General features: G+C 34.3%; 1 protein-coding gene across 2 annotated transcripts in view; it reads right to left on the bottom strand.

Annotated features, from left to right (window-relative positions):
- Nek7 (NIMA related kinase 7) overlaps positions 1 to 11757 on the bottom strand; it is a 159478-nt gene that overhangs the window by 93671 nt on the left and 54050 nt on the right. For both annotated transcript variants that reach the window (XM_023707789.1, XM_004625313.2), the window contains exon 2: positions 5757 to 5841. In XM_023707789.1, coding sequence (XP_023563557.1) covers positions 5757 to 5813 — 57 coding nt within the window. In that variant the 5' untranslated portion in view covers positions 5814 to 5841. The remainder of the gene's footprint in view (positions 1 to 5756; positions 5842 to 11757) is intronic.

The raw sequence follows: 11757 nt of genomic DNA, 5'->3' as shown, positions 1-11757 counted from the left end.
AAAAAAAAAAAAAAAGAGGAAGATAAAATGTCCATTAACCAGTGAATGGATAAAGATGTGATTTTTTTTACAATGGAGTACTACTCTGCCATAAAGAAGGATAACCTTAGGCATTTCTAGCTAAACTTATGTACCTTGAGACCATACTCTTAAATAAGTCAGACACATATGAGAATACCACATTATTTCTCTGCTGTGAGAAGCCAGAAGTATAAATAAGGACAAAACTATGTAATACATACTATGAAATAGGAAATGTTCAAATCAGATGGGGAACAAAGGGTGGTAGGGAGAAGAAAGGAAGAGAAAAAAAATCATGGAAACAAAGCTCTTGTAAGTAAGGAGGGGAAGAAGGATTGAAAGGAGGATAGTGGAATGGAAGACCATCAATTTAAACCATGTACAGGTACAACTTTCCTATGATGAATGCAATCATCATGCATTATACACTGTACCAATCAAAATCACCTGTTTGAAAAAAGAAATTTCACAAAAAGCTACTGGTAATATCACAAATGAAAAATTATAAGTAACTGACCAGGTCATATCAATGGAGGAGGTAAAAAGTTAAAATTCAACACGTTTTAAATACAGATAAAATCTGAAAAATAAAATGAGTTGAGAGAAACAAAAAGAAATCAGAAATGGCACTAAATTTATCCTAACAGGAAGGACTGGTTAATATGTGAGACAGAGAAAACAGTGGGTAGAACAATTAGAGAAAAATACTTAAGAGTTTAGTTTTAAACACACTACGGTTAAGACAGATAAATCTAATATGAAGTGGATGTGAATCTAGAAGAGGCAGAGATCCAGCTTGAGGTGACTTGGAGTGATAACCCATACAGACTGCTACAGAAGAAGTCCAAGAACTGAGCTTGCATACTCCACTTATAAGAGATTCACAAGGTGATGGGAAACCAGCAAAGAAGGACCCATAAGACAGGAGAAAAACAAGATTCTTGGAAGAAACAGAAGAAAAGTTTTTGAAGAAAAGAGTATTATCCAAAATAGCTAATAAGTAAGATGAGGACTGAGACCTCACCACAGAATAGAGCAACACAAGGTAACCAAATCTAGATTTAAAAAAAAAAAAAAAAGAAAAAAAAAAAAAGCAACATGGGTGCACGGATGAAGGAGAATGCTTACTTGGAATAAACTTTCTAGGAATTTTACAACACAGAAAATCAAGTTAACAGTGGGAGAGAAGTGGAACGTCAAAGGCTAGTTGGAAGTACTTTTCCCTCATTTGGAATTTGAAGAAATAATGGTAACATGGTAATGAAACTGAGTATGGCACAGAGATAGGGTCTGGTGCTTCTGGGAGGGCTGGCCTTTTGACAGCAGTGTCTGTTCATCTGGTAACAAGAAAAGCAGATTACATGAGGACAGATTTGGAGAGGAGAATGCAGACAGCATGAGTCTGAGGAAGTCCTCTTCTGATGTCTTCAATTTTTTCAATAAAGCAGGAAGCACAAGTACCAGCTGAGAGAGGCTGAAGGAGGCCATACTACAGCTCAAGGTCCAAAGATAAAAAGAGGTGGGGAGTGTAGAGAATGGGAAGTGAAAGGGCTAATGATATGATTGCTGAGAAGTATCAGGCTTGACTGAAGGTTCAAGACTTTGAGTTTAAAACCATGACAAGAAATTTCTTTCTTCAACATAGTTAGTGTTCGTTCTCCTACATCAAGTTAATCAATGAACTGCTATAAGCAGAACACAGCATCTCAATGTCTTTGACGCTTTCAAAAACAAATGCATAGAGTCAGCCAAACAGGCACAGGGGCTAGAGGTTCAATCCCTGGGCCTTCCATGCTGGCCCTACCTCCAGGGCGCACTGAGATAGAGACTGAGACTGGGCATGGTGGCACGTGCCCATAATCCCAGCTCTTGTGAGGCTGTAAACAGGCAGATCACTACAGTCCAATCTAGTAGTGAGACCCTAAACAGCATGTAGACCCTTCCCTAAAATAAAAAGGCACTATTCAATGTCATATGGTAATTATTTTGCAAAATCAGTGTATCGAAAGATATATGCTAAGAGACTGTCATTTCCCAAAGTATAACTGGAAGATAAACTTAGAAAGTAACATGATGATCATGTCCAAAAATCTTACCCACTCAAAAGATTCTACCATGAGCTACCTTTCTCCTAGGAAGCCCATGAAGGATCCTTATTTTTTCCCTGAATGTAATATGAAGTAATATGAATGTACTATGAAGTAGGTAGGTACCCTTTATTTCATTTTTCATACTTACATCACAGAGATTCAAAATCATAAATGATGGCAGTTTATACTGCCATGAAGCTTAAAGGTATGGTCAGCCTTCCTTACTAATTAAAAACAAAGACTCTCACACTTTCCCAGCTGTTAAAACTAAAACTACCTATTTTCCTATTTACACATCTGAGATATCTTCTCTTTTCATAGCCAGCTGAAGTATTATAATTTAATAAAACAAAAGCAAAAAATATGACCGAAGTTTCTAATTATCATTATAATTAAAATTAACCTTTGAAATTCTTAGAATTGCACTGATAGTTATTTTATATTCAAATAACTTGATAATAAAATTGAAGTATATGAGGCTGGCGAGATAGCTCAGCAGTCTAAACAACCTGCTTAGGCAAGCTTACGCAGGTGCAGGGGACCGAGATTCAATCGCAGGCACCACATGCTGTGCCAGCCCTACTACCTCCAGGGTGGGCTGAGCTGGCCAAATAAATAAATAAATAAATAAAGGAAGTATATAGGTTTCTTCACACAACAGCCACAAATCAAAATCTCATAAAATGTTATAAATTTCCATTGTTCAGTCAACCCTAAGCAGAAGCTGTTCTTTCCTAGTTCCATCATCAGGCATACAGTGAAAAGCATTTTACTATTTCTATCACCATCTTTTTTTCTAAATGTATTTGGTTGTTGCAAGGTCTCCCTGTGTAGCTTAGACTAGTGGTGATCCTCCTGTTTTCAGCCTCCCCAGTGCTGACCCCCCTGCCCCCAGGCATGGCATGGGGCTGACGTGACCTGTGGTGCTGGAGATTCAACTGCTGGTTCCTGCACTTTCCTAAACAGGCACTTTAGTCCACAGAGCTATCTTACCACCCCCTATATCACCATCTTTTATATAATCTGAATTAAAAAACAATTAAGCCCATTTTTCTATGAATAAGTGTCTAAAAGCAATAAAAACATATCCTGTCAGTATCCTGTAGACTTCAGTGAAATGAAGAAGGCAAAGTTGATAAAAAGTTCCCCTAAGTTCAAGAGAATGACAGTACCATAAAAGATATTAAGATACATAAATTTTAACTCTAAAACTTAAAAAAATAATTCATACCATAGTAAAAATGAGACCACATAGCAAACATTATGAGGTTAGAGTATCATCTTGCAACAAGACAAAGAAAAGATATGCTAGAATGTATATCACTTATTATAACAAAGAATTGGTATTTGACACTTAGAAAGCTTACTTTCTTAGTTTTCTATTTATGGCCAGACTCACATTAGCATAACAAAAGTGAAGGAAGTCTCTGGGCTAGCCATATGTTGCCATATCAGCCCTATTATTCAGGCCAATGGTGTGGAACAAAACAAAAGAAGGTTGTCAACCCTGAGCAGAAGCTGTCCTTTCCTAGTCTTTTAAAATAATGCTAGAGAGTGATAACATTTTTCAAAGACTTAATAAGCAGTAACGTCTATGAGCTCTTGTCAGGTAATCTTTCTTTCACTGTCTCACACCATCAGTCTGAAGGCAGAGAGGAAAAGAAACTTCGTTTCCCTTCCCCCACTTGCTGCAAAGCAGCTAGATCCTGGAATGACACTTGCCTATTTCCAACAGTGAAATAGGTCCACCCACACAAGAGCAGCAGCAGGAGGCATAAACGAGAGGAACAGTGTGAAAAGAAATGCAGAACCATTTCTATAATTTTGAAATTTATACTGTGTGGTGGCCTAGTGTCTCATAAGAAAACACTACTTTCATTTTTGCCTCCTAGTGCTTCTCCGACCTTTCCTGGTTGGTGAGTCAGTAGGAGGGAAAAATGAAAGTATTTGTAATTTTTTCTTTGAAACACAGGGCTATTCAAAACTGAATTTCAAAATCATAACATGAACTATCTAATTTTTAAGTGCTCTTTTACTGTCTTCACTAGAAATATAATGTAAAACAGTATTGTGTATATGTGGGAAACATAATTATGACACTAACATAATTGTATTGAGTAGAATGGTTATTATAATCTTGTGAATGATTTATGATGATTCTACAGAATCAGACATAGATTTAAAAAACACTCTTGAGATTAAAAATATTGGCCTTATTTTAAAGTATTCCTCAACTCAAAAACTGCAGACTAAGTAAACAAAGAAGAGCATTGTAAAAGTGCGCTTAAAGGTTGATTTAAACATTTTAGATTTAGGGAGGGAGTTCCTGGTTAGTTTCTGTCATATATTTGTATCCAGCCTCAGCTGTGTGAGAAAATAAAGTAACACAGGGCATCCAGAGCAACAGCCTTTCCCTAATGGAAATGGAAATTTTAACCTTACAGAAGAGATAAAGAAAATATCCATACCAAAAAAGAAAAAAGAAAATATCCATACGAAAATGACACAAAGGCACCATAGGTATGCAAAAGAGAGATGCAACGAATAACCATGGAGTTGCTCTTCCAAGGGAAACCAGCACATTTAAAATCTCAGATAAAGTATGATGACGCAGGCAGCATTTTACATGGTTCTTGAAGGATGGCCAGTATTTTAGAAATTATAGTCTAACATGGAAAATGAGCAATGTCACAGAAGCAGAAAAGACTGCCTAGTTTTTTTTGTAGACTGTACTTTCTGAATTGTGCTTCTAGGGGATGTTAATACCTCCATTTAAAAAAAAAGGATTCCACAAATGAGAAAGTTTGCAACACTATACCCTGCATCTCTCTTTAAGCTTTATTTACAAAACTCATTGGTGTAAGAAAGGTCTTAGAGAGGTACTTCCATAAATAACTGTTTACTCCAAGTCTACAAACCTATTTAACTACAGGTCTCTTTCACAAGGTCAGTTCCTCAAACACTTTTAGAAATACAGTTCAAGCAAAACTGTAATGAAGCCAACACAATGTATTTGAAATTCATTGTAGAATTCTTTAAATATCAAGCTGAGAAAGTCTTTATGAGAGACAATAAACACGAGGGGGCCTGGCCCTACATAAGGATAGTTACTTTGAACATTTCATTAAACACTTAGCTTTACAATAAGCATTAACAAACTTGGGTTACTAAGTGACTTTTAGTACTATGTATACATTTGTTACTGAAACTTTAATTTCATAAGGAATCAAATAACAGGAGAAATAACACTACCAGTTAGAAAGAAAAGCAGCAATAATGCAATAATAAAGCAATAATATGGGCAAGCTATGACCAAGGAATTAAGCACAAAATATACAGAGTCTTCCAAAAAACCTTGGCACATCTTTTTTCTTTGTTTACACCTACTATTGTAATGTAATAACCTTGAAATCCTGTCATTCAAATAAAGTTAAAAGCTAAAGCTGCTCTTTTATTTTCACATATAGTACTAAGAATTATGAAACTTTTAAAACAATTCTAACAAAAGCTTAGAAATAATTTTAGGCCACTTTATTTCATAAAGGAACTATTAATGTACTATTTCTCATATATATATACATATATGTATATATATATACACACACACATACGTGTATATATATTCTTTTAAGCAGAATGAATTACCTGTGGCTGGAACTGAGGAACAGGGGGCCCCTGCATTCCTTGTGATTGTTCATCCATTGTTGGAAGCAACAGAAACTTCAAAATTCTGCAAAAATGTAAAGTTGAAATTTAATATAACAATTACTAATTCATGTCACTTATCACATACCTGGCACAAGCTTTCAAATATGATTTACATGATGTCAAAAATTATTAGCTAATACAACCCCAACGCTCATTTGTGCCATTTGCTAAATCCCAGATGTTTAGTTCGCAAATACTCTGTCTCAACCATTCCTACTTCTCCAAAGTAACTGAGATGAAATTCTCTCTCCTCCATTCTGCCTTACAGGTCAATGATATGCCCCTATAACCTGCGCAAGATAAAAAACCATGTAAAGCTCCCTATAACCATGCTCAATACCTGACATCCTAAATTGCACCTTACCTCCTTATTCTAAAATGCTGGCACATGATACTTTCATCTGAGGGTGATGTTTACTATGAGTTTTAGATTTAAAGTCAAAAGGCCACTCCTTGTGTAAGGATGCTGTCTTTAATGTATACACTATAATTATGAAACATTCACCCACTAATTCAGTAAACATATGCTAAAGACTCATTACATATCAGGAACATCACCAAACAGGAGAATCTAAGCGCTACCCTTGCACAGATTCTACTAAATATCAAATATCTCCAATTCTATGAATGTTATTATATAACTGAAATCTTTGGAGTTAAAAGTTAGGATTCCTATAAACAAAATTAACTGACTAAACAAAGCGTATCTTAATTATACTCTTTAAAAAACAATAAAAATGTTTTGGATATGGGTCACTTTTATTGAAGTGGAAGTATCTTTTCTTCACTCTGGAATTTATTTTTTCAATTAATTAATGAAAAAACTTAATGCAGTCTAAGCTAACTTTCATATTTAGATTTACAATGCAAATAGTTTTTTGTATGATATAAGGCAAGTTCAATAATTTGTTTTCACTTATGGATACCCAACTGACCTCCAATCAGTGTGTGCGTGTGTACGAGCACACACATGAGCATGCATGCACACGCACTCAGGGCATTCTCACTGAACTGCATCCATAGCTCATTAAAAAAACAAAACAACAGCAGCAGCAGCAACACTTGAGACAAGGTCTCCCTTCATTACTATATTGTCCAGGCTGCACTCAAACATGCAGGCTTCTTGCCTTAAACTCCCAGAGCGCTTAACCACAAGCCATGTGGTGCCATTCTTTATTAAGGTCTCCCTTTTCCAGGATTGATTAATTTATGCTTTTGTGGAATCATGGGTTCACTGTCCATTCAATGTGAGGACCTCACATTGTTCTTTTTTGTCTTCTGATACAACCAGGTATTTCAGGTTAAGTGTTTACACTCCCAACACTGACCCTAGAACCACCCATTTCTTCAAAGGTCCTTGATCACTTTCAGCAGAAAATGGTTTTACAAATCAAATGTAGTGAATGCTAAGCTAGTATTTATAACTATAAATTATGAAACTAGTATATTTGTCCTCTTTAAAGACCTGACACTTACCTTAGTACCTCTTAAAATTTACCCATTACATTAAGAAATATAAGAATGAGCTATTGGCTCTAAACAAATCCTCTTTGCATTATCTGGTACAGATATCACTTTGCTTGATTATGGAAAATACTGGATGACTCAGTTAAATGGAGACTGAAGGAAGGGTGAAGTCAGGAATACTACTGCTGAAAGATGACTCGGGGCCAAGGAAAACATTTAGTTCCGTATTTGAGCATTCAGATCCTGCCAAGTAGCCACCCTAAAATTTCCATTACGTTATTCATTTTTTAAGTATCCTATATACATACACATATAAGTAACTCAGAAACTTTTCTTTTGGCTGAGAATAGTGTTGCTATTTGTCTATTTTATCTTTCTACTCTGTTCCTCAAAAAATATAGTGGTCTTGATCAATAAAGTACAATTTATAAATATTCTCATAGACTAATGTTCATATATATACTATATATGTGTGTATATACATATAACTATATATACACATATATATACATATATATGCATATATATATATAACTAAAGATTTTATGAATAATCTCAATGACTAAAGGGAAATGTCACTTCAAGAAAAGGAAACAAATTTTTACTACCATACTTAAACACTTTGGAATTCTGAAAAATCTAAAAAATCTTCCTAAACTATTTGAAATTCTCTTTGAATTTGTAAGCACAATTTCATATTTAAGATCTCATACTGCATCAAGAAACTGACTATTGAAATACACACTGTCAAACAGAAAAAAGAAGTCTTTAAGGAACACAATTTATGGGTATCCTTTATTTGTTAAATGAGGTTTATTTTAAACTTTAAATTGTTAGAGGTAAATGTGGACAATTATGAGATTAAAATTTATATCATGCTTGTTTTTCTTTTGCAATGACTGAATCATTTTTCTTTAGCTAAACAAAGGTTTTTAATCTCAAGGCTACTTATAAAGAAGTTTTTGAAAAATAATTATCACAATTAAAACATAGAAGTTATTTTTCTTAAAGATATTTTTAACACATCACCTTTTTTCTTTAATTCTCTTTAAACCTGTATTTTGTAATTGGTTAATAACTGGGTCAATGGTTTAAAACGTATATTGGTTTATGAGGTCATTTTCTGCAAATTTTTTTCCTTTGATTTTTTGAGATATGGTCTGGCTATGTATTCAGGCTACTTCTCGGCCTCAACCTCCCCAAGTGCTGGGATTACAAGCTTGTGCCACCACAACCTGCTCGAAAATATTACATTTTTAAAAATGAAACTCAATGAAAATATGTCTATAGCTGTTGGGCAAAATTTCTTATTTTGACTAAGATTTTGGCTAAGGTGAGTACAGTAACTAGTTGTTTCATTTAAATAATTGGGAAGAAAAATGTACAGCATGATTTAATTTGCTAATAATTATCTCAGATATTCATTTTAGAAATTTGGCAATTAAATATGGAAACTAGGAAAAGTATTTTTTATGTAAGCAATGATACTATATTATTCCAGTGTTTAAATTAACATAGTTATCTAATACAGCACCACTGGGTACTATATTATAATTATTATTTTAAAATACTTAATATTTTTGTTTTATGGCCTTATCAGGGTCATAAATATCAGAGCATATAAATGTCAGTTCATTGGCAAACTTGAGTTTTTAAGACTAAATGGTTGGTGTCTATTCACAACTTAGATTCATAATTTTGCACTTTTATTTTCTGTTAAATCGCCACAAAAGGGAGAACTACTGTATTTTAATATGTACTAGTTTGTGGATATTTGTGAAAATACTTGTTGTATTTCAAAAATTTGGGGCCACTATAATATCCTTAACACTATTTTCAATAACAGTAAAAGGTTTTAGCTATTAAACACAATTACTGCTTTGAGAATTACAAGACACTTCCTTGGCAAAAAAAGATTCTACTTGGCAAATGTAGACTATTAGAAAACTTTTTAAATATAGTGTTTTTCTTAATAATTCATAATTAGATTTTCCAATATCATTCCCATCAATTTCTTTACTTTTGTGTGTGTGTGTGTGTGTGTGTGTGTGTGTGTGTGTGTGGTACCAGGGATTTAACTCAGGACCCTGTGCTTGCCAGGCAAGCACTTCTACTGAGCTATCTCCCTGGACCCTCTTTGCCCTTTCTGACACACACCATGTTTTTATTTCTTGTCTTAGCTACTTCCAAAGTAATCAGCCTGTGCTATCTCCCCTAAGTTAAAATCATTAACTGTTCTTTTATACCACCAACCATACCTTGTCATTCAGAGTCTCAAAGTCTAATCACAAGCAACTCAAACTTGCCCTCTATTCCCCATTTCCATTCACATTTCATTCACTGAACAGCTGTTAAGGGCTCTTTCCATGCCAGGTACTTGTTAAGGAACACTTAAAAAGAGTTCTTGCCCTCAGGTTCCTTACAGGATGGCAGTGAAGATGCACAACAAGTAAAAATATAAGACAATTACAAATAATTATAGTTTCTGTGTAGAAACAATGGAGTGATGATGTGGAAGATAAAGGAAGGGGTAATGGAAAAAAGGTACTCACACAGACAGAGTACATACATTAAGACTGACTTGGTGCTAGTCATTCAGAGTTTATGGGCCTAAATGAGAGCAAATTCAAAGGCCCGGGTGCAAGCAAGCATTATCTAGGTTTTAAGAACCAAAGAGAGTTCAACATGCTTGAAAGGTACTCAGTGAGAGGGACTAGGCTGAGCTAATGTGTGAGACACAGGCAGAAGATTAATTACAGAACCTTGCAATATTTGGCAAAGAATTTGGATTTTACTCTAAAAGAAATGCAAGTGTCATGATTTGATTCATATTTTTAAAACAGCACCATAGTGCTGGAGAGTGGTGGAGAAAGAAACCAATTAACAGGCTATTAAAGTACTATCAAGGAGAGATATGGCAGCTTATTGTGTTAGTGGTAATAGAGAAATAACAACAATAGAGATGTGTTTTGGAAACTAAACAAACAGTAACTGCAGCTGAGTTGAACAAAGAAAAGAGGAAGAACAAAAGATGTATTTTAGATATTTTTGGTTTTATTTTTTGAAACATGATTTCACTATACAGCCCAAGGACTCCTGCCTGAGCCTCTCTACTGCTAAGAGTAAGAAGTGCGCTTCTATCACACTTAGCCTTTTTAGATTTTTAACAAAAGCAATTTTTATCAGTGTGATAAGCTGACTTCTGGGGAAGGGATGCCTAAGGGGATGAGTGGGATTCTTAAGACCCTTTTATATGTGGCCTTGAAAACCAAAATAAACTTGAAAAATGCTAACATTATTTGTAAAATTACTGGTGCCTTAATTTGAATCAGTACAGTAATCAAAAAACTGTACTAGTTACTGTACTGTATACCTGTTGTACACTTAATAAAAATCTAATTTGCATTTAAAAAGAGCTGTGGATGTAGCTCCATGGTAGAGCAGTTGCCTAGTATGTGAGGTCCTGGAGTTGATTCCCAATACAAAAGTAATGAGGAAAAGACAGGGAAGAAGGCAGGCAAGGGATAGAAGGAGAGAAGAAAGGTGAAGTGATAAAAGTATTATTCTTACCCAATCTTAACTGTTGAGTACACTTCTATTAATATGATATGTGATGAAATAGGAAGTACATTTCAAGCACTACTAGATTTCAAGCAAGTCAAAGTTGTCCAGTAAAATAACAAGCACTGACATTATCTGTGGCAATTATAAACTTTAAAGTGAAAGTCAGAATTTCAGAAAACTTGTACCATCACTATGGCCATAATATCTTCTAAGTATGTAAAGATTTTCTTGGTGAATAAAGTCTCATATGGCATAAAGAAACAGTCAGTACTTAGAAGATGTGAGTACTGTCTATTGAAAATCTCCAGATAACCAATGCATGTTTCATAATCATATAGGAGTAAAAGGATTTATTCAAAGGGTCCATCAGACCACTGGATTTGAACAAAGAAATTTCATTAATCAGATTTGATAATCCACATTGCAGTCTACCTTTAATAATCTATCATCTGCCAAGTTTGGTGTAGTATCAAAAAAAAGAATATCCACAATGATACAAAATAGTTATTAAAATACTCTTCCAACTACAAAGTTGTATACAACCAGAGCTTTCATTTACTTCTATCAAAATAACAAATAATAGTAGATGCAGTGAGAAGCAGCCTCTTAGAGCATAAACACAGAATTTGGAAAAATATAAAACAATGCCTTTTTAATTTTTTGAGATAACTATTTTTCATTTTAAAATGTTATATGTAAATACACAAAGGGATCATAGTTATTTGTTAACAAATCAGTGTGTATTCAAATTTTTGTTTTAATTTCTAGTATAGGGAATACAGATAAATATAATCCATGTAAGTAACAGATTTGGAGATCTCAAATGAAGAGGGCTTAAAGAACCAAGAGTCTGAAAGTTGTGGAGCTAGAACAACTAAGGAGAACTACATCAAATTTAAAGAGACAA

The sequence above is a fragment of the Octodon degus genome, unplaced genomic scaffold (assembly GCF_000260255.1).
Source record: "Octodon degus isolate 3935 unplaced genomic scaffold, OctDeg1.0 scaffold00009, whole genome shotgun sequence".
Classification (NCBI taxonomy): domain Eukaryota; kingdom Metazoa; phylum Chordata; class Mammalia; order Rodentia; family Octodontidae; genus Octodon; species Octodon degus.
This window is presented reverse-complemented; position numbering and strand designations above follow the sequence as displayed.